Source organism: Eumetopias jubatus, unplaced genomic scaffold, assembly GCF_037043125.1.
Source record: "Eumetopias jubatus isolate StellerSeaLion01/CBP00866 unplaced genomic scaffold, mEumJub1_p1.0 scaffold_17, whole genome shotgun sequence".
Lineage (NCBI taxonomy): Eukaryota > Metazoa > Chordata > Mammalia > Carnivora > Otariidae > Eumetopias > Eumetopias jubatus.
The window spans coordinates 20833285-20855333 of record NW_028274823.1 but is presented as its reverse complement, the minus strand read 5'-3'; the positions used below and the strand labels follow the sequence as shown (position 1 = coordinate 20855333).

The following is a 22049-nucleotide window of genomic DNA, read 5'->3' as shown; positions in this document are numbered from 1 at the left end:
GGCCCAGCTCCACTCAGTACCTGGTGGGCATCTCCCGATGGGATGATGTAGGCCTGGATTGGTTCTGCCACATACTCGGTGTTCCTCATGGCTTGTCTCAGCTGCCAAAGCAGCTCGGAGGTGACCTTTGGAGCCATTCCGCCGTCTGCAACAACAGGAGAGTTAGTTCCAAAACCAGCCTGCCCCATGCAACTCAATGACTAGTTCAAAGGGAGCCCTAGAGATCACCTATAAATTGTTTTGTAGTGTACTATTGCATCTATGAAAGTTCATTTACCCAATTACGTATCCCCCCTTTTTTACTATAAACAAAGATAAATCTCCTCCCCGCTCTGCTCTATCTCTGTCTCTCTCTCTCAAATAAATAAATAAAATCTTAAAAAAAAATTACAAAAGAAGATATATAGGTCATTCTTATTTAAAATTCTGTATGTGCATATGCACAGAGAAGTTTCTAGAACGCCAGTCACCCAAGTGTGGATCGGAGGAGAGGGAGAAACAGACTCCCCACTGAACAGGGAGCCCAATGCGAGGCTCAATTCCAGGACCCTGGGATCATGACCTGAGCAGAAGGCAGACGCTTAACCAATGGAGCCACTCAGGCACCCCTGGAATAATTTTCATTTTCTTTCTCTGGTGTCTTACTGCTTAAGTTTGACTGCATTAAAAGAGGTGTGTTTTACATTTTTGTTAAATAGCCAACCACTGATTAGGAGCAGAAAGGTCAATGACTTTGACATGTGCTCTGCTGAATACCTACTATCAACCGAGGGCGTGCAACCTCAAGGAGAAGGGGATCCAGGCCTTAGTGGTCTGTGTTCACCACTCTAAAATATGGTGGGAGCAGAGTAGATCCAGGGTTTTCAGACTGAGCCCTGAAAAAGTCACAGGGGTCCCTAGGAGTCTATCCCAATAAAGCTAGACTTTTTGGGGATAAAGTCACCAGCTCCAGAAAATACAAAGTAGAAACAGAAATATGAAAATCATTAAAAAGAAAATGATAAATGTAGTCTTACTAAAAATTCTTAAACTTTTACTAATTTCTATGTACCCAAAAAGAGCATTGCCTCCTAGTGAGTACAGAAGACTTTCTATGTGATAAAGGCACAGATGATGCAAGCTGACCTTCAAATCATTTTTGTTGGTTCTTCAAAAAACCTTTTCTCAAAAAAATACTGATATCAGTGAACAGTTCTGATAAATCATACTGTCTGATAACTATAGATAAATGAATACATAAGGACTATCTCTAGCTATAGTCCCATGGGTGTATAACAAAACAACTTCAAAAAAAGCCAATTATAAAACAGTGACCATACATATTTTCCTATATCCCATACAGTAGCACAAAACTTAGAATTCAGGTAGAATAATGAGTTTTTCCAGCTCATTTTTTAAATAGTTTTCTTTTTTAAAGAGTTATAGATTCACAGCAAAACTGAGCAGAAAATACAGAGAGTTCCCATATACCTCCCTTTTCCCAACATACACACAGCCTCCCCCACAATCAGGACGCCCACCTATGGAGCTAGAGAGCATTATGCTAAGTGAAACAAGTCAGTCAGAGAAAGACAAATGCCATATGACTTCACTCATATGTGGAATTTAAGAAACAAAACAAACAAACATGGGTGGGGTGGGGAAGAAGAGGAAAACGAAGAAACAGACTCATAACTACAGAGAACTGATGGTTACCAGAGCGGAAGTGGGTAAGGGGAGGGGGGCCAAGGAGTGCACTTACTGTGATGGGCACCCGGTGTTGTAAGTAAGTACTGAATCACTAAATTGTACACCTGAAACTCATATCACATTATCTGTTAACTAACCGGAGTTTAAATAAAAACTTGAAAAAAAATAAATAAATTATTTAAAAAAGATCCCTCGCCAGAGTGGTCTATTTGTTATTACTGATGAACCTACACTGACACATTATTATCCCCCTAAATCCACAGTTCATATTAGGATTCACTCTTGGTGTGGTACATTCCATAGGTTCTGACAACCACAAAATGTCATGTATCTAATATATAGTATCATACGAAACAGCTTAATAGTTTTCATTGCCCTAAAAATCCTCTCTGCTCAGTCTATTTATCCCTCCTCTCACTGTCCCCAACACCTGAAAATGACTAATCTTGTTACTGTCTTCATAGTCTTGCCTTTTCCAGAAAGTCCAACAGCTGGAATCATAGAGGTACACAGCCTTTTCAGATTGGTTTCTTTCACTAAGCAATATGTATTTAAGGTTCTTCTGTGGCTTTTCATGGCTTGATAGCTCATTTCTTTTTAGTGATGAATAATAGTCCATTGTCTGGGTATACCACAGTTTATTTATACATTCATTTACTGAAGGTCATCTTGGTTACTTCCAAGTTTGGGCCATTATGTATGAAGCTGCTATAAACATCCATGTGCAGGTTTTTGTGTGGACATAAGTTTTCAACTCCTTTGGGTAAATACCAAGGAGCATGACCACTGGATCATAAGGTAAGAATATATTTAGTTTTGTAAGGAACTGCCAAACTGTCTTCCAAAGTGACTGCACCATTCTGCATTCCTACCATTAATGAATGACAGGTCCTATTGCTCCACTTCCTCACCAGCATTCAGATTTTGCCAACTCATTTTTTTAAACAAATAAAAATACTTTACTTAACCAAAAGCATCCTAACACACAATGCTGTAAGTAACACAGAGTTACACTGGGGCCATTACACCACCAGTTATCTTCAAGGATTGGCACCCTGACTCACTGTAGCTTGAACTCTGCTAGGTATGGATCTTTTTAAGTTTCTCTTCAACATTTTCATCTGCTTCTTGTCCATCATTACCAGCATCTGGGGCTACAGAAGTCTCAGTCATGATGGTTACCTCCCACAGATTCCCCTCTGAGGTACCAAACTGATGTTGGGACTCACTGAAAAAGTGCCCCATTCTTAATTTGCGAGGGTAGTTTCAACCACCAGCCTCAGAACTCCAACTCAGAGCCTCCAAAGGACAGACATACTTAAAAGACAGAGTCACGGGAAAGGGTCCTAGTCACAATTCAAACATACCCATGTTCCTTGCATTATAGCTGCTTCTGAATACTTTACAGAGGAGCATCCTCTCCTTTTGTCTAATGTACTGAACCTGTAATTTCTCATCTATCTAAGAAAGAGAGATCACAATTACCTGATCCAACCTAAGTTTATATGTCAACACCTCCAACTAGGTTCAAAATAAAGCCCATTGTGACCTTGTAAGATTGCCAGCATCTGAAACTTTTTCAGGACACTTCCAGGGGTTTCAAACCAAATTTCTAAGCAAGTTAACAGTATTAAAGGGGGCACGTACTGCATGGAGCACTGGGTGTTATACACAAACAATGAATCACGGAACAGTACATCAAAAACTAATGATGTCATGTATGGTGATTAACATAACAAAATAAAATAAATAAAAAATAAATAAATAGATAAATAAATAAATAAAAGAGTCAAGCCAAAATGTAGACTTCCTCTGGAGCAGTATTTCAACCCTGATTACAAAACAGAACTACCTGGCGGACTTCTAATTTAATTAGTCTGGAGTACAGCCTGGGCATCTGGAATCTTAAAAAGCAAATATATGATAGAAGCCAATGTATTTTCTGTCAAGATCATTAACTTCCTTATAGAATGTGGCTTCTATTTGGGCACATTCTGACGTAAGGAATTTGATGGCACCGACTGGGTGTTTACAGCACTGACTATAGCATGTATCAACATTATCAGCCACTGACTTCATCAATGAAGTCAACAGAACCAACGGCAAGCACAAAATCCTCAATTACAAACTGAAAACCATCAAAGGTGAAATGGAACTGGTCAAAGGCATCCTCTGGCTCCTGGGCACCAGAACCTGCCTCCTGCCTCCTCACCACCACATTCTGGCCTTCATTACCATCTCCTGCCTCACCATCACCTTCTTCCCCTTGACCGGCCTTACTCTCTAGCGCGGCATTTCACACTTTCCTAAACAATGCCAGCTGCCATCACCACTGCCCCTGCTCCCTCCTCCTCCATGCCCTTCACATTTAGTTGGCCGCCTGGGTCAGAGGCAGCCACTGCTTTGCCGCCCACATCAGACACAAAGAGAGAACTCGCAATACCACAACCTGCAGTTAGGACGTGGTAAGCGGCGGCGGCATCCACAGCAAAGGTGAAGAAGACAGTGACGGGCAATGGCCAAAGCAATGGGCTGTGGCCATGGAGGCAGCTTCCACTGAGGCGATGACAATGCCCAAAGATGGCTGGGGCAGCTGTAGCCACAAGCACAAGAGGCCGTGAAAGCGACTGACCGGGTGAGCAGCTAGCTGAGGAGGGGACAAAGCTGATACAATTATGAGAAGCAGCCAAGACACAGATGAGAGTCTTACAAGGATCAAATGGGTTACCATGTGCAAAGCACTTAGAAACAGTGCCTGGCACATAGGAAATGTTATGTGTGCTTAATTCATAGAGTTAGACACACAATTAACTAGCCATGAAAGCAAAGTGATAAACAGTGCAACAGGTGTATATATATTGCCTCTCCTTAAGATAGGAACACGTCATCCTCGTTCCTAATTATGTGTGCTTAATTCATAGAGTTAGACACACAATTAACTAGCCATGAAAGCAAAGTGATAAACAGTGCAACAGGTGTATATATATTGCCTCTCCTTAAGATAGGAACACGTCATCCTCGTTCCTGAATATCTAGCCCGCCACCTAAACCTACGTATAACTCACTCAAAGATGGCTGAGGGAATGTCCCACCTTTGTGTCATGATCTTTTCAGACTCAATATAATCAACAGTAATGAATCTTCCTTCAGTGAAAGAAGAGAGCTAGGATATCAGATGACGTCATATTACAGCATCTGCTCATTCCACATTCCATGACTTTCAGAAATTTAGAAGCAGCCAAGAGCTAATCAGGGTGTGCAGGGAAGTAGGAGGCCAGGAGCAACAAGCCTAGTCCATGATGTAACATTAGCCCATACACTGCCAGGTATGTTTAAATCATGCTTTAAAGAGAATGACTCATTTCAAAGTCTCTTGCATATGTGGGCCTGCTTTTAGAAATAAGTTCCCAAACCTTCAGCCTTTATCATAAACAAAACTTTTCACTGCTTAGGAGTGCATGAAAAGCACACCGTATTTACCTCACTGGGTGGGTAGGAGAATTCAACTTGAAACAACATGTGTGAAAGCACCATGTACAGCATCTGGTACATCATAAAGGCTCAAGAAATATTATTTGAATCTGGGTCTGCAGCACCAGCTGGGTTTCTTACACACCTTGTTATAAGCCTAGAAGGGGCTGATTTACACCAATTTCAGCATCTTAACACCCACATAGATGCCAGGCTGCTCTTCCAGCATCAATAGCTTTAGAGACAGTGATTTGTTTCTCTGTCTCACTGCTGAGCAAGGACCAAGGGCTTTACACGGCATTAGTGGTTAATTCTCAAAATAAGCCTCCCAAGGGAGGTTTCAGTATTCCCATTTTACAGATAAAGAAACAAGAGTTAAATACACGCCCCAGCCAACTGGGTTATCAAGCACCAGGACCCAATATCTATCCAACTCCCAAGTCGATGCTCTATTATACCATATTATCTAGAGGACATGAGAGGCTCTCTTAAAATATCCTAAGACCAATAGAATCAAAACAAGTGGATTCCAGTTTCCAGCTGGATCTGCAACCTCAGACAACTGATGTACCCTGAACCTCTATTTCTTCATACAAACTAAAAAGAAGTTCTCTTTAAACTCTACATTTGACAATTCTATCAGTTTCCCTTTCCTTACTTTTCTTCCCCTTCCTTCTTCCTTCTTCCTCTCCTTCCGAATTATGGCCCAAAATATGTTGGATATCTGTATTTTTAAAGAAAAGGGACCTAATTGCATGCAATTATAGCATTGCTCTTCCAAAGAGAGACCAGTCATGATTTATGAACCTCAGGTAATCAATTTTTTTAGTCAACTAAAAGAAAATGCTCTGGTTCTCCTGGGTGGCCTACAGAAAAGCACTAGCTTTCAAGGGATAGAAATATAGTAATATACCACTTTTCAGAATTCAGGTTTCTGGTAACCCAACAATACAAATAACCAGTTCTGGGAAGAGAGCATGGTTCCAGAAATTTTTCCTAAAAAGATTTTCCTGAATGCATAATTTATACAGCAGAGTAATATACTCTAAACTTTTCTCTTTTCAAAATCTTATGACAAAAATTGAAAGCCAACCTCTAAGGTAATCAATAAAAGTTTATATTAGAGATGAGAAAAACTAGAATTGGGCTTTTTGCGGGGGGGGGGTAGTGTGTGCATGAGGGGGTAGGGGGGAGAAGGAAAGAGAGACTCTTAAGCCCGGAGTCTGATGCAGGGCTTGATCTCACAAGACTGAGATCATGACCTGAGCTGAAATCAAGAGTGGGAAACTTAACCAACTGAGCCACCCAGGCACCCCCTAGACCCTAGAATAGGGCATTTTCAGTAATAACCTATCTCCTCTACCACCACTGCCCAATCCCCAGAAACAGGACATACAAAAATTTTAATTCCCTAACTTACTACCTAAAAAAAGTGGTAAATATACAAATAGTAACCAACTACCCAGAACCCAAAGGACAAAATGGTTTTTAATTTCCAGATATATGTCCCCGTAGTCCCAGCCATGAGCAATTATTAATCCTTTACCCTCTATTCTCTCCCAACTTGGGGTTAGGGTACAGGAACCTAAAATTCTTTTGAGACATTCCATCTAATTAATAAGTAAAATATTACCTCTTTCCACACCTGGGTCTCCTGAGTGTGTCACCTCGTTAGGCTCAATTATCCTTAAATTTTTCAGCTGAAAATCCTGATGATTCGCCCTTAAGAAGAGAAAAAACAGGATATTGCAGACTTTGACCATAGGAAACGTGGCAAGGCTTAGTTAGCGAGGATATCTACCTGACTTAGCAATTTTCCTTCGTGACTCAGAAGGACTCTCACCCCAGTATCATAACGAAGTAAGTAAAAGTTTCGGATAAAACTTGCAGCTAAAAGAGCACCATGGTAGGCAAACCTTCTCAGATCTAACCTCTAATTCTTGAATTCTCTTCAGTTATGTCTAATCTCCTAACTAGTCTAAAAAGATTTTATTTGCAATGACTGTATTTTTCACACGTATAAATTCTTTTGGTTCTTTTTAAATCTGCCTGCTCTTTCTTCATGGTGTCCCATTCTTTCACTATGGTTTCTATTCCTTCTCTTAGTTTTAATTATTTGGGGCCTTTATTTTAAAATTCACTTCAGGGCGCGTGGGTGGCTCAGTTGGTTAAGCAACTGCCTTCGGCTCAGGTCCATGATCCTGGAGTCCCGGGATCTAATCCCGCATTGGGCTCCCTGCTCAGCAGGGAGTCTGCTTCTCCCTCTGACCCCCTTCCCTCTCGTGCTCTCTATCTCTCATTCTCTCTCTCTCAAATAAACAAATAAAATCTTAAAAAAATAAAAAAATAAAATTCATTTCAGACTTCCCATTAGAAGGTCTTGGGATAGTAATCTTCAAGTTTGCTGGGTCTGCTGGCTCCCCCTCAGTAAGTTATTCCTTATTTGTTTCATAATCTTTTATTAAGAGCTTATCTTCAGGAGAAACTACTTTATGTATGAAAATTAGTCTCTTTGCTAACAGATGATATTTTAGCAGAGTCCTAAAAAAAAAAGTAAGGGATCAAGCCATGTGAATGTCCAAGAAAAGAACGTTCTAGAAAAGGGGAATTTTAAGTGCAAAGGCCCTACGGCAGGAGTATGCCTGGTATACATCAGAGAAAGCAAGGAGGCCAGTGTGGTTACCTGTGCTGGTGGGTGAGGAGGTACGTGGTTAGGAGACAAGATCAGAGAGGCAACAAGGAGCCCCCGTAATAGGTTATACAAAGCGTTTGGATTTTATTCAGTTATGAACTTAAAAGTAATTTTGTTATAATTTTACCACATTTTTATGTGGTAGTAGAGGGAGAAGAGCCCGCATTAGCTCAGTCTCCCACACAGAGAACCAGAAGACCAGACACTTTCACTAATCACTCCAGGCCTGTTCTCAGATGGAGAATTTAATTTTGTTGGACAGAATGGGATGTTCTTTACTGAGGGAATCATGTATTCTTTCATTAAAAAGTAAGACATATCAATATTTCTTATAAATTAAGTGCAAATATCCTCAAGAAAATACTAGCAAAACTGAATCCAGTAACATATAAAAAGGATCATACACCATCACCAAAAGGGATTTATCCTAGGAATGCAAGATTGGTTCAACATACAAAAATTAATGTAATACACAATTATCAATAGAATAAATAAAAACTACATGACCACCTCAACAGAAAAAAGGCACTTTGACAAAATCCAACACCTCTTCATGATAAAAGAACTCCAAAAACCAGAAAAGAAATTCCTCAACCTGATTAAGAATACTACAAAAATCCCCAGCTAACATCATCTTTAATATTAAAAGGCTGAATGTTTTCCCCCTAAGATCAAGAACAAGACAGAAATGTCCAATCTTGCTACTTCAGTCAACACTATATTGGAGGTTCTATCCAGGGCAATTAGGCAAAAACTGAAACAGAAGGCATCTAGATTAGAAAAGAAGTAAAATTATTTCTACTTGCAAAGGGCATTATCTTCAGTATAGAAAAATCTTAAAGAATCTACACCAAAAAATTAGAACCAACAAGTTCATCAAGACCGCAGGATACATGGGTGCCTGGGTGGCTCAGTTGGTTAGGCGACTGCCTTCGGCTCAGGTCATGATCCTGGAGTCCTGGGATCGAGTCCCACATCAGGCTCCCTGCTCAGCAGGGAGTCTGCTTCTCCCTCTGACCCTCCCCCCTCTCATGCTCTCTCTCTATCTCATTCTATCTCTCAAATAAATAAAAATCTTTAAAAAAAAAAAGACTGCAGGATACAAAATCAATATATAATATAAATTGTTTTTCTATATACTTAAAATGAACAATCCAAAAATGAAATTAAGAAAAGTTCACTTACAATAGCATCAAAAGAATAAGTACCTAGGAATAAATTTAACAAAACAGAGGCAAAACTTATACTCTGAAAACTACAAAACATTGTTGAAAGAAATTAAAGACGTAAATAAATGGAAAGACATTCCATGTTCATTGATTAGAAGACTCAATATTGTTAAAATGCAGTACTCCCCAAAATAATCTAGAGGCAATCCCTATCAAATTTCAGCTAGCTTGTATATGCAAAAATTGACAAGCAGATCCTAAAATTCATATGAAAATGCAATCCAGAACAGCCAAATCAATCTTGAAAAAGAACAAAGTTGGAGGATTCATCCTTCCTGATGTCAAAACTAATAAAACTACCGTAATCAAGACAGGGTGAGGGGCGCCTGGGTGGCTCAGATGGTTGAGCATCAGGTCATGATCCCAGGGTCGTGGGATCAAGCCCCACGTCCGGCTCCTGGCTCAGCAGGGAGCCTACTTCTCTCTCTGCCTCTCCTCCTGCTCATGCTCTATCTCTGTGTCTCGAATGAATAAATAAAATCTTAAAAAAAAGAGATAGTGTGATACTGGCATAAGGGCAGACTTATAGATCAATGAAACAGAATTAGTTCAGAAATAAACCTCACATTTACTGTCAATTTTTGACAACAGTGCCAAAACTATTCAATGGAGGGAAAAAAAAAATAGTCTCCTCAACAAAAAATGCTGGGACAACCAGATATCCACATGCAAAAGAATGAAGCTGAACCTTCACCCTCACATCATAAATAAAAATTAACTCAAAATGGATCATAAACATAAATGTTTTCTTAGAAGAATAGACACAAATCTGCCTGATCTTGGAGTGGGCAATGATTTCTTAGATATGACATCAAAAGCATATGCAACCAAAGAAAACAGATACACTGGACTTCATTAAAGACTGCTGTACGGGCGCCTGGGTGGCTCAGTCGGTTAAGCGACTGCCTTCGGCTCAGATCATGATCCCAAGGTCCTGGGATTGAGTCCACATTGGGCTCCCTGCTCAGAGGGAGAAACCCTGTTTCTCCCTCTCCCTCTGCCTGCCACTCCCCCTGCCTGTGCTCTCTATCTCTCTGACATATAAATAAAATCTTTAAAAAAAAAAATAGACTTCTGTACTTCAAAGGATACCATCAAAAAAGTGAAAAGACAACAAAAAAATGAGAGAAAATGTCTGCAACTCATATCTGGTAAGAGTCTAACATCCAGAGTATATAAAAAGCTATTACAACTCAACAATAAAAAGACCACCCAATTTTAAAATGGTCCAGGGCATCTGAATAGACATTTCTGAATAGACATTTCTCCAAAGAAGATAAACAAATGGCCAATGAGCACATGAGAAGATTTTCAACATCTTTATCCATTAGGGAAATGCAAATCAAAACCACAATGAGATATAATTTCACATCCACTAGGAAAGTTATAATAAAAAAAAAAAAACAGACAATAACAAGTATGAGTAAGGATGTGGAAAAAGTGCAACCCTCAAACATTGCTGGTGGGAATATAAAATGGTGTAGTGACTTTGGAAAACAATCCACCGCTCCTCAAAACATTAAATAAAGAATTATCCTATGACCCAGCAATTCCACTAGGTATGGGAAATTTAAAACATAAGTCCACATAAAAACTTGTATACAAATGTTCATAGCATACTCATAATATCCAAAAAGTAGAAACATCCCAAATGTTCATCAACTGATGAATGGATAAATAAGTGGCCTATCCATACAATGGAATATTATTTGGCAATAAAAAGGAATCAAGTAATGATAACATGCTACAACATAGTGAACTCTGAAAACATTTTATGCTAAATGAAAAAAGCCAGTCACAGAAAACCATATATTGTATGAATCTACATGCAATGTCCAGAAGAGGCAAATCCATAGAGACAGAAAGTAATTGGCCATTGCCTAGAGCTAGAGTGAAGCTGGGGGGAAATGAGGAGTGACTGCTAACATGTACAGGGTTTCTTTTGGCAAGGGGATAAAGATGTTTCGAAAACTGATGGTGGTGATGGTTGTACAACTCTAACGAATATTCTAAAAGCCACTGAAATGTATGTTTTAAAAAGGTGAATGGTGTGGTACATGAATTATATCTCAAGAAAGCTGTTATAATATTTTACAAAGTAAGAAACCTCTCTTTTTTGGACAGAGATCCATGTAACATTGTCACCATTTCCTTTGACTTCATATACCCGTTGACAAGATGGTGAGCCAAGGAAGTCAGTTTCTCTAAACGTTCAGAGTTAACTGGGCCCAGTGACTAATTAAGACACAGGCAAGACAGTTGGAGGGAAATTATTCAGAAGTAGCTCTATTCATTCAGTTTACGAGAAAACAAAGATGACTTGCCACAGGCCATACACCTCAGCTGCAAAGCCAGCACAAGAAATCAGGTCTGACACATGATGCTCATGGGAGAATTTCAATTCAAGCTCTCTCCCTTAGCATCACTACCTCTACCTTCCTATCAAGATCAAAGGGGCCATGAAGCAGCTAAACATTATAGTTGTTCTGCTCAGGTCCTACCCTGGTCTCTGCAGAATCCAAGATCCAGCAGCCCTTCACTTACTTGAACAGATACATTCTCAGGCTCTCAGTTGAAGCAGGGCTACCATTTAAATGTTAGAGCTACAATGTACGTTAGGGACCATCCAACTCAGCTCCCTCCTCTAGACAAAGAAACAGAAACAGATCAAACAACTTGCTGGAAGCCTCACAGCTAGCTGGTAACAGAGCAGCTGTCTAGAACTACAGTCCAGCCTCCCAACTGCCAGCACAGTGCTCTTCCCCTTTCCAGGATTTCTTCAGCCTACACCTTCTCAAGATCATGATGTGCCATGTGCCAGGAGGTGGGTCAGGGGAAAGAAGCATGCAGAGAACTTCCTGTTCGATCTTTGCATAAGATGGGAAGGGCACATCTTTCTCTGTCTCTCTTTTTAAAGAAGTCCCAGCAGGGTTGTGTGCTTATCATCCCCCTTACCCTGGTCCATGATGAGAATCAGACACATCTATCACCTGGGATGGGGCAAAACAAGGACCACGTTGCTCAATCACACCTCAGGAGTTCAGATAAGGGTAGACTGAAACAAGTTATAGGGTGCAGTAGTGGGAAATGTGGTCTCTTCCCACCCCAAATCTATCCCTCCCTCTTTTGGTCAAAGCACAATGGTTTCCATCTGAGACTGTCTTGTCTCCATTTCAGTCCACAGAGTTGGGATCAATCTCATCCCCTAACCCACCAAGTTCTGGGACCCAATCTATCCCTGTGGCCACGACTGGTTCAGGAATAAACATAAGGTCAAGTCAGCCCACTGGAAATCAGATCTGGGATTTGTGCTCCAACCATTAGGAAAGAGGGCTCTATTTCTGCTGGGGCTGCCAGCACAGAATGGTCATACCTCCCAGAAGGAAAGTCTGCCTTAGAACGAAGCCTTAAGAAATCAGAGCCAAGAGATGCAAAAAAGAGGCCAAGTCTGATGCCAGTGTTGGTCTCCTGGACTCAGATGCACTAGAAGACAGCTCAACCCCTTTTTACCTAAGTCAATTTTACCTGAACTGCAATAAGTTCTCGTGTTTACACTGAATATCACTTAAATTCTGCCACTAGGGGAAGGGCCTGGGGCAAATGGCCCTTCTCAGCCTCTCAGTTGCCTTCTGTGTGTGGTAAGGAGGCTCTGCCAGCTGATGCTGAAAGACCCTTCTGCCCCCAAAATGTTGTGATTCTATAAATCTAATCTTGGTCCTCAAAGCTACCCATGTGCCTAGGACTTAATTCATCATTATCCACTTGCCTAACCCCATTGCCAGCACTTAACATAGGGGCAACTCCTTCCACACTAGGTTTGCCACACCTCCCCACATCCTTACACCAAGATAGGTCTGGTTCTCTACTCACCCCCAACCTGACATAGCAAGGCCAAGGCCAGGTCAAGGTCAGCTTGGGATCTGTCCACTCACAATCACAAGTACAAGCCATGGTCTGTGTTCAGCAAGGGAGCCTGGCCATGCTGCCAAGTGTATTCATTCAAGTCTCAACGGGTCTGAGGATGGCTGATCCCTGATCCCATGCGGATCGCCAGGGATTCTGGCTTCCAGCCTTTGTGATCTCAGAACATTTCTCAGTCTCCCACCTTGTTAGCTACTGTATGTAATAAGTACATCCTAGTTGTGGGGGGAGTATAGGCTGAAATGTGTTTGAGACCAGGAGATTATCCTTCCCACCTCCCTACCCCCAGGGAAAGCCCAGGACAGGTTACTGGTGGGATCTTTCTAGAGATTATGCCGAAGTATTCCCTAATACAACCTCTGAAACCATGTGGGTGGGGATGGGCCCGCAGGTGCCTATCTTCCTGGCCATGGCACATCAATAAGGCGAATTGCTGGTGTATTGTCAAGGTTGTAATCTGAAGATTATATTCCACGGGAAGCGGGGCGAGGGCAGGGGCTCACCCACTTCCCCGGGCACCCGGAGGCGCCTGGAGGGGCCAACTTCCTGCAACAGCGGGGGCTTTCCTGCCAAGCCAGGGGGAGAGGTGGGACACGGCCACCGCCCCTCGGGCTGAGCGCCGCAGCTCGGCGGGCACACACATCCGGGGGCCGGGATCGGGCTGCCTGAGGATGCCCGCGGCCCTCCTGAAACGAACCGGAACTTGCCCGGCTGCATGGCCCCCTCCCCCTGCTCCCGCTCAGGGGGCTCCCGCAAGCCGGAGCCCTCTCCAGACTGTGATGGGCCGCCTGCCGCTTCTACCCCTCTCGTTCCTGCCCTCCGGGGTGCAACATGCTCGTCCGGACCCCGGGGATCGCGCACTGCCCAGAAGCCGGATCCCCGGCAGAGTCCCTCACCTTACTCGCGGTGCCTTTCTGGAGGCTGCCATTCGGCGGTGACGTGCCCCGACCCACGTCAGGGGAGCGCAGACCAGCTGATCAGCCTGGGAAGAGCAGGAAGGAGCGAGGCCGGCGCGCACGCTGCAAGCGCGCGAGCCAAGAGGCCACGCCCCCTTCTGTGGCGTGCGCTCGCGCCGCGGCCCCGCCCACCAGCAGGCCCCGCCCACCGGCGCGGAGCTTCCAGGGGGCGGTCAGGGAGGCGGGAAGCAGGCGGCGGGTCAGCTTTCCACCCCAGTGGGCTTTGCCTCTTTCCCTGCAGCGAGTTAGGCGGTGGAGGCGTGCCACGGCGCACCATTTCTGTTGATTTTTATCACTGTTCCCCAAAGGGAAGAAAGGGCCTTTGCCGGCTGAAAGGGCTGTGGCCCGAAGAGCTGCCCTCCGGGGAGGTTCCGGCCTTGAGGAGGGCAGAGAGGAGAGAGACGAAGCCAGTTCTGATAGTACTTCAGCAGGGTCTCACTTCCTGAGGCTTTAGAGATGTCCCCCAAAATCACTTCCCCAGGCAACGTCCAAATCCAGCTGGCCACTCCACTTGGAGAGCTAACAAGCCCTTCAAACTTAACATGTCTGAACGGCGCTCCCGGCCCAAAGCAACAAAACAAAACAAAACTGTGCTCCACCAGTCTTGGCCATCCCAGTCAGTGGCTGCTCCATTCTTTCAGGATGCTCAGGCCAAAATCTTGGAGTCACCCCTGCCCTCTTCGTTCAAACACCGCATCAGGTCGGCCACAAAATCGTGTTGCCCTGTTTTTAAAATAAATCCCTAATCCCACCCCTCTCACTGCCCCCCTCCCGCCCCCAACAGTCCTATTCTGGTCTGGCGCACTTGTGTGATTGATTTCACTGACCTCCCTACTGCCCCCGGCGCTGCACAGTCTGGCCTAAACACTGCAGCCGGGTCAGTCCTGAGATCCTGTTGCTACTCTGCTTAGCACTTTCTGTTGGTTCCTCGTGTCACTCAAGCCAAAAGCTCTACTCGATCTGCCCCTAACCTCACTTCCTTCTATTCACACCTTGTTCACTCTGCTCCAGCTAAACTATCCTCCTTGCTATCCTTGGAAAAACCAGGCACACTCGCCCCAGGGCCTTTGGACTTGCTCTTCCAGCAAATATGAGGGCTGTCTTCCTCACCTTTCTCTCATCTTTCCTTTGAGTCTTTGCTTACACATCACCTTCTCTCTTTAAAATTAAAAAATATATATATATTTATTTATTTGAGAGAGAGAGAACAAGCAGGGAGAGGGGCAGAGGGAGAAGCAGGCTCCCCGTTGAGCCAGGAGCCTGATGCGAGGCTCCATCCCAAGACCCTGAGATCATGACCTGAGCTGAAGGCAGACGCTTAACCAACTGTGCCACCCAGGTGCCTTATATACCACCTTCTCAAAGAGACCTTCTCTGACCACCCTATTTAAAATGCAACTCCACTACCACTCCTAATCCCCTTTACCCTGCTGTATTTTTTCCATAGTGCTTATCACCTTTTACTACGATAAAAATTTACTTGTGTGTATTGTATTCTATCCCCTCTTACACACACACACACACACACACACACACAAAATAGCCATCAGTGCAGGAATTGTGTCTGTGTTGTTTAATGATGAACAATTCCTGCCGTGTAGTAGGTTCTCACTGCATATTTTCCGTGTGAATGAATGCCCCTAGAATGTGCAGTCCTCAAGGGTAAGGGACCCTGGTGCTTAGAACAGCACCTGGCACAGAGTCAGCACTTAGGAAATATTTGCTAAGTGAAAGTAACCATGTGTTTAAAGGTGACCTACACTTCTTGCTTTGACCTTGGTGAAGGCCTTAATACACCTTATCAAATAGGTCCTGCAGCCTGCAAGAACTGGAAGTTCTGGTTGTTATTCAATAGGCATTTAGACAAGCTAAATTAGGCCCTGTAGAAAAAGTCTGAAAGAACTAAAAGATGTGGCGCCTTGGCAAGCAGCAGACAGCTGTTCCATATCCCCAAATTTATAGAGCCAAAAAGAGAGAGATTGTAAATAAAATGACTGGTTCCAGCCCACATCTGATAGATGGTGGGAAAGATCAAGTTGTAAGAGAAAGAAGGAAATGTCAGAGAGACGGATAAGGGGGACGTAAAAGAAACAGGTATTTCGTAACCGCACCACCTAGGAGGAGCCTGCTCAGCATTTACAGCATCTGGCTTTAGCAGAGAAAGAGAATACTTTGTGTTCCCTGGACTGGATCTGAATTCTGGTTTGCTCTCTAACAAGGCATCCCTTAATGCCTAAGGCATCTCTTAAGCTTCTTTTGGGACGAACTCAGAGAGAAGTTGTTGAGCCAAATTATCACAAAAGGTGAGAACACTGGGGTTATGTCAGGCTCTTCTGACTCTCCGGTCCTCATATGTCTGAAGAGGTGGTACAGTGACTAACATTTCCTGAGCGCTATGTGCCTGGCCCACAACAACCCAAGGAGTGGAGGACTGTTATCCTCATTTTACTGCTTAAGGGGACTGAGGTTTGCAGAGGGTAAGTCACTTGTCCAAAGTCCACAAGCTAGGCAGTGGTGGGGCTCTGTGGGGGTACATTCAGGCAACAGGATGGATTCCTAGCCCCCAAGGCCTTAAACACGAAGGGGCCCTAGAGGTCACCTCATCCAATCTGCTAGTCCACACACCAGCAAGAGAGAAGTAGCCAGACTCATCATTCAAACCTAGACTGCATGGGCCTTAAATGTAGCCAGAAACATTAAGTGTGTAAAGACATATTATAGGTTGAATTGTGCCACCTACATACACAATTCATATTTTGAAGCCCTAACCCCCAGTACCTCAAAATGTGATCGACTGTATTTGGAAACAGAACCTTTGCAGGGATAATTATTAAGACGAGGTCATACTGAAGTACTGGGCCCCTAATCCAATACAACTGGTATCCTTATAAAAAGGGGAAACTTGGACACAGACAGAACACCATGTGACAATGAAGGCAGAGATCAGGGTGATGCATCTACAAGCCAAAGACTGCCAGCGAACCAGTGGAAGCTAGGAGAGGGGCATGGAACAGATTTTCCTTCTCAACCCTCGGAAGGGACCAACCCCGCCTTGATCTTGGAGTTCCAGCCTCCAGAACTGTGAGAAAATACATTTCTGTTTAAGCCATCCAGTGTGTGGTAGTTTGTGACAAAAGCCCTAGGAAACAATACAAAATGAGTTCTAAATGTTCAAGGATATGAATTGTGAGACTTATTTTGGCCACACAATAAAGTATACAACGCAATGGCTTTTAGTATCTCCTTCTGGTAACCATCCTTCTTTTTCCCCTGGAAGACCCATCCTTTCCTCCACCCCCTCACCCCTCATTCTCAATCTCTGTTATTCTGGTGAAACACTTGGATTCCAGGAGTCTTTCATGACCTGGGCATAAGCTGCAGTGAAGACTCCGAGATTGCTATGGGACGAGGGCAACGCGGTTTTCATGGCGAGTGCCGGAATGGAGCTTTGTTCTCCTCTGCCAGGCAAAAACCCGGACGCACGTTCTCTGGAACTGTTGCCTCTACATGCAACATGTGAGTGGCACCAAAGCGCAGAAGGAAGAGCAAAAGGAGAGGAAGAGAAGCAGAAATGTCATAACGTTATTTGAGCCCTGAATCCTGCCATGCCTGAAACCAAATCTCCCCCTGGACTTTGTGTTTAAGTCAGTTTGACATGGATTTTCTGTCACTTGCAATTGAAAGACTCCCTGAATCATTTAAGTAAGTTACATTCCATCTGTACAAGTGAATGTTATGCATGAAGTAGATATAATTTTATTAATATTGATAATTAGTCATGAACTAAGAAATGGAAAAAAACGATTACAAAACAATGTAATATCCCATTTTTATGATCATATATATACATATATCTCTATTAATATAGATACATTTTTTTTTAGAATACAGGAGAATGATCCACAGAATATTAACAATGCTTATCTTGAGGTGACAGAATTTGGGGTGATCTTAATTTTGCTCTGCTTCTTTATTTTGAGATTGGTTTTGTTATTTTTAAAAAACTCAAAATACTACTCATTTCTCTGACCCTTTCTCATTAAAAGATGGAATGGAAGACCTGTACCATTCTCCAAATCTGAGCACCACAAGCATAGTAGTCCTCCAATATTCACCTTAATAACTGCTTGATGGCCTGACCATTGATGGGGGGAAGGGCGCAACAACCCTTTTGATAAACCCCCAGATGAAAGGACTGAAAAAATAAACATTCTTGTAGGATATCAAACAAAATTACAACTTCAGAGGAGGGTTTTAACCTTTTCAAACAATCCAATTTGTTCTAATAAAATTGATAACTGTAGAACCAGTGATGAGTGAGGCTCTCATAAATTGTTACAATATGGCCTTATTTTTTGTAAAGTTAACCAAAAGATAGGCTTGTGGTTACACCCTAAGAAGGAATGGGAGAAGAAAAGCCAACTTTGGGGATTGTAGAGTCTGCCAAAACAATGTACTGTAAATTAAGGGTGGGAGAATGCGTTTGGCTCAGCTCAGAATCTACTCACCCTTTGTATTCAATGAAAACTGAACTCAGACCTTTTGATATCTGAGTTCTATTTACTCTTGGCAAAGTTCAGTTCTTTGGTTCACATGAAAAAAAAATTTTTTTTAACTTAAAGAGACCCAAAGGATTTCTTGGACATCAAATGGTTCTTACACAAACAACATAATGATGAGCTAAGTGTAAATGAATCAGGAATATACAGAGAAAGTGACTGAAACATGCAGACCTCCCCATGATATAGGAAAAGAGGCCCAGGGAAGCACTGTGTCTGTCTCTTCCTTTAAGGAAGATTCCTTTTTGCCATATTTTATCCTTTTCTCAAGAAGTCTTTGAGGGACCTTTGGAAAATGTGGGAAAAAGATGAGAGTATATCCAGCTGTTCCTGATGTTGACTTTTCACAATCCCTTCCTGGCTCCGCCTTGAAATCTGGGCTTTGGATAGAAACGGCATGGCCTAGAGGTAAAGGTCAAGAGACAAGTTCTGGCCCTGACTCTGCCACTAAATAGGCATGTGACTTTGGAACTGGCAAATCATCCTCTTCTCTGGTTTCCTAGGAATTTGGGTTTGACCAGCCCCTTCCAGACCTGCTACGCATTTGATCAAGTTCTAATCAAAAGACTTGAAGTTGGCAGCCTGGTACATGTGTTTTGTGTGGCTCCCACTATAGTCATTTTTCATAACAGTTTTATTAGGATATAACTTACTTTCTATACAATTTACCCATTTAAAGTATACAACTCAATGGCTTTTAGTATATTCAATTTTAGAACATTTTATCACCCTTGGCATTTACCTCCCATTTCCCTTGGCACTTACTTCCCATTTCCCTCCATCCTTTCTATTCTAGGCCATCACCAATCTACTTTCTATAGATCTGCCTTTTCTGGACGTGTCATGTAAATGTAATCTTATAGTATATGGTCTTTTGAAACTGGCCTCTTTCATTTAGTGTAATGTTTTCAAGGTTTATCCATGTTGTAGTATGTACTTGACTCCTTTTCATTGCCAAATAATATCCCATGTAATGTTTATCCATTCATCAGTTAGTGGACATTTGGGTTGTTTTCACTTTTTGGATATTGTGAATAATGCTGCTGAATAATACATTCATGTACAAGTTTTTGTGTGGACATGCTTTCATGTCTCTTGAGTAGATATGTAGGCATAGAAATGTTAAATCATATGGTCACTCTAAGTTTCACCTTTTGAGGAAGTGCTAAACTGTTCTCCAAAGTGGCTCCACCAATTGTACATGCCCATCAGCCATGTATGAGGGTTCCAATTTCTCCACATCCTAATCAACACTTGCTGTTATCTTTCTTTTTTATTTTAGTCATCTATTATAGTAGATATAAAATGGTATCTCGTGGTTTTGATTCGCATTTCCTGATAGCTAATGATGTTGAGGGTTTTTTTCATGTGTTTATTGGCCATTTGCATATCTCTACTGAAGAAATAGCTATTAAGACCCTTTGCCCATTAAAAAATTGGGTTGTTTTGTCAGTATTGAGTTGTAAGCATTCTTTATATATTCTAGATGCAAGTCCCTCATCAGATATATGATTTGCAAATATTTTCTCCCATTCCGTGGGTTGTTGCATTTTTAAATTCTAGTTAGATAGCAACATTTAAAAAAGGAAAAGTTTGCTATTTAAAAATCCCTATCTTCAGCTTCTTTTGAAAAATCAGAAGATTGGTTTGGCAACACTGGCCCTTCCTTCTATGCAGCAACAAGCAGCATGAACAGGGACTTCTCCCTTAAGATGGGACAGGGAGCCCTCCATTTGATCATGTAGGAGGATCTGTTACCTGCCAGGCCACTGCAGACATCCCAGTATGTGACTTCTAGAGAATTTGACAAAGCGTGGCCTGGATTGAAACTCCATTGAGGGCGCCTGGGTGGCTCAGATGGTTGGGCGTCTGCCTTCGGCTCGGGTCGTGATCCCAGAATCCTGGGATCGAGTCCCGCATCGGGCTCCCTGCTCCTTGGGAGCCTGCTTCTCCCTCTGCTCTCTCTCTCTCTCTCTCATGAATAAATAAATAAAAATCTTAAAAAAAAAAAGAAACTCCATTGAAATTGCCCTTGGAATTGAATTAAATCAACTACATCTTGCTGAAATGTTTCACCTCTGGCGCTTAAACACAGAATGCCCCAAACTGAGCACCAGCTAGCAAGTCCTTCACTCTTCCTGTTTAGTGATTTGGATTTTGCAAGGCATGGGGCAACTCACTGGGGCTTGGCAAGTTCTGCAGAATTTTGGCAGCCCTGTCGGTACTTACGTCATGAGTGTCCCTTGCTATAATGCATCCTCACTATTAACTCAAACAAGCCAAACTCAAGCAAATGGAATAAAAAAACAGAGGAGCAGTCTGCCTGAGCTTCAGAATACTGCATAAAAATATCAGGAAAATAATTTCATGCTTAGGACCATAGCCAAGACTAAAAATCACAATTTCTGATCGTTAAACATCCCTTCTTCTAACCATAATTTGCCTGCTAAAAGCAGCCCCTTCTCAGAATAAAATGAAGAGCTCTAAAAATATGTATTAGCAACTTAACATACTCTATAACATTCTTCTCTCCTATTTCTCATTGACCTTTGTTTAAATTTTTATTCATACACCCCTTCATTTAAATCTTTTTATCCTTGGTATTCTTTTTTAAACAACCTCATTGGTATATAATTCACATACCATATAATTCACTCATTTAAAGTACACAAGTAAGCGATTTTTAGCATATTCACGGAGCTGGGCAACCGTCGCCACTATAACGTTTCATCTCCCCTAAAGAAATCTCGTATCTTTTAGTATCACTCCTCACTTACCCCATCCTCCCCAGCCTTATAAAACCACTAACCTGTCTTCTGCTTCTATAGGGTTGCCTCTTCTGAGCATTCCATATAAATGAAATTATACAATATGTCCCGTTTTGTGTCCGTTTCTTTCATTTAGCATAATGTTTTCAAGGTTCATCCATGTTGTAGCCTATATCAGGGTCTCAGTCCTTTTTATGATAGAATAGTATTCCATTGTATGAATATGCCACATTTTATTTATCCGTTCAAATGAATATTTGGGATATATAAGGAAACTCATACAACTCAATAGCAAAAAGAAATAACCTAATTTATAAATGGGCAAAGGACCTGAATAGCGATTTTTCCAAAGAAGCCATACAAATGGCCAACAGGTTTATGAAAAGGTGCTCAACATCACTAACCATCAGGGAAATGCAAATCAGAACCACAGTGAGCTATCACCCCACACCTGTTAGAATGGCTATTATCAAAAAGACAAGAAATAACAAGTATTGGGGAGAATGTAGAGAGAAGACCCTTGTACATTGTTGGTGAGAATGTAAAATGATACAGCTATTGTGAAAAATAGTATGGAGGTTCTTTGAAACATCAAAATAGAACTACAATCTGATCCAGCAATCCCACTTCTGGCCATATATTCAAAAATCACCATCTTGATAAGATATCTGCCCTCGCACATTCATTGCAGGATTATTCACGATAGCCAAGACATGGACACAACCTAAGGGTCCATCAACAGATAAGGGATAAAGAAAGTGTGA

The 22049-nt window shown here is 42.2% G+C and overlaps 1 protein-coding gene across 2 annotated transcripts in view; it reads right to left on the bottom strand.

The window, feature by feature from the left end:
- Positions 1-14005, bottom strand: part of XPNPEP1 (X-prolyl aminopeptidase 1) — a 50850-nt gene extending 36845 nt beyond the window's left edge. The window contains exons 1-3 of one of the 2 annotated variants that reach the window (XM_088019780.1): positions 13899-14005; positions 6794-6882; positions 21-145 (exon numbers count right to left, since the gene is read on the bottom strand). In XM_088019780.1, the coding sequence (XP_087875906.1) occupies positions 21-145; positions 6794-6882; positions 13899-13930 (246 nt within the window). In that variant the 5' untranslated portion in view covers positions 13931-14005. The remainder of the gene's footprint in view (positions 1-20; positions 146-6793; positions 6883-13898) is intronic. The other variant, XM_088019781.1, reaches the window with a different exon arrangement.
- Between the last annotated feature and the right edge of the window lie 8044 nt (positions 14006-22049).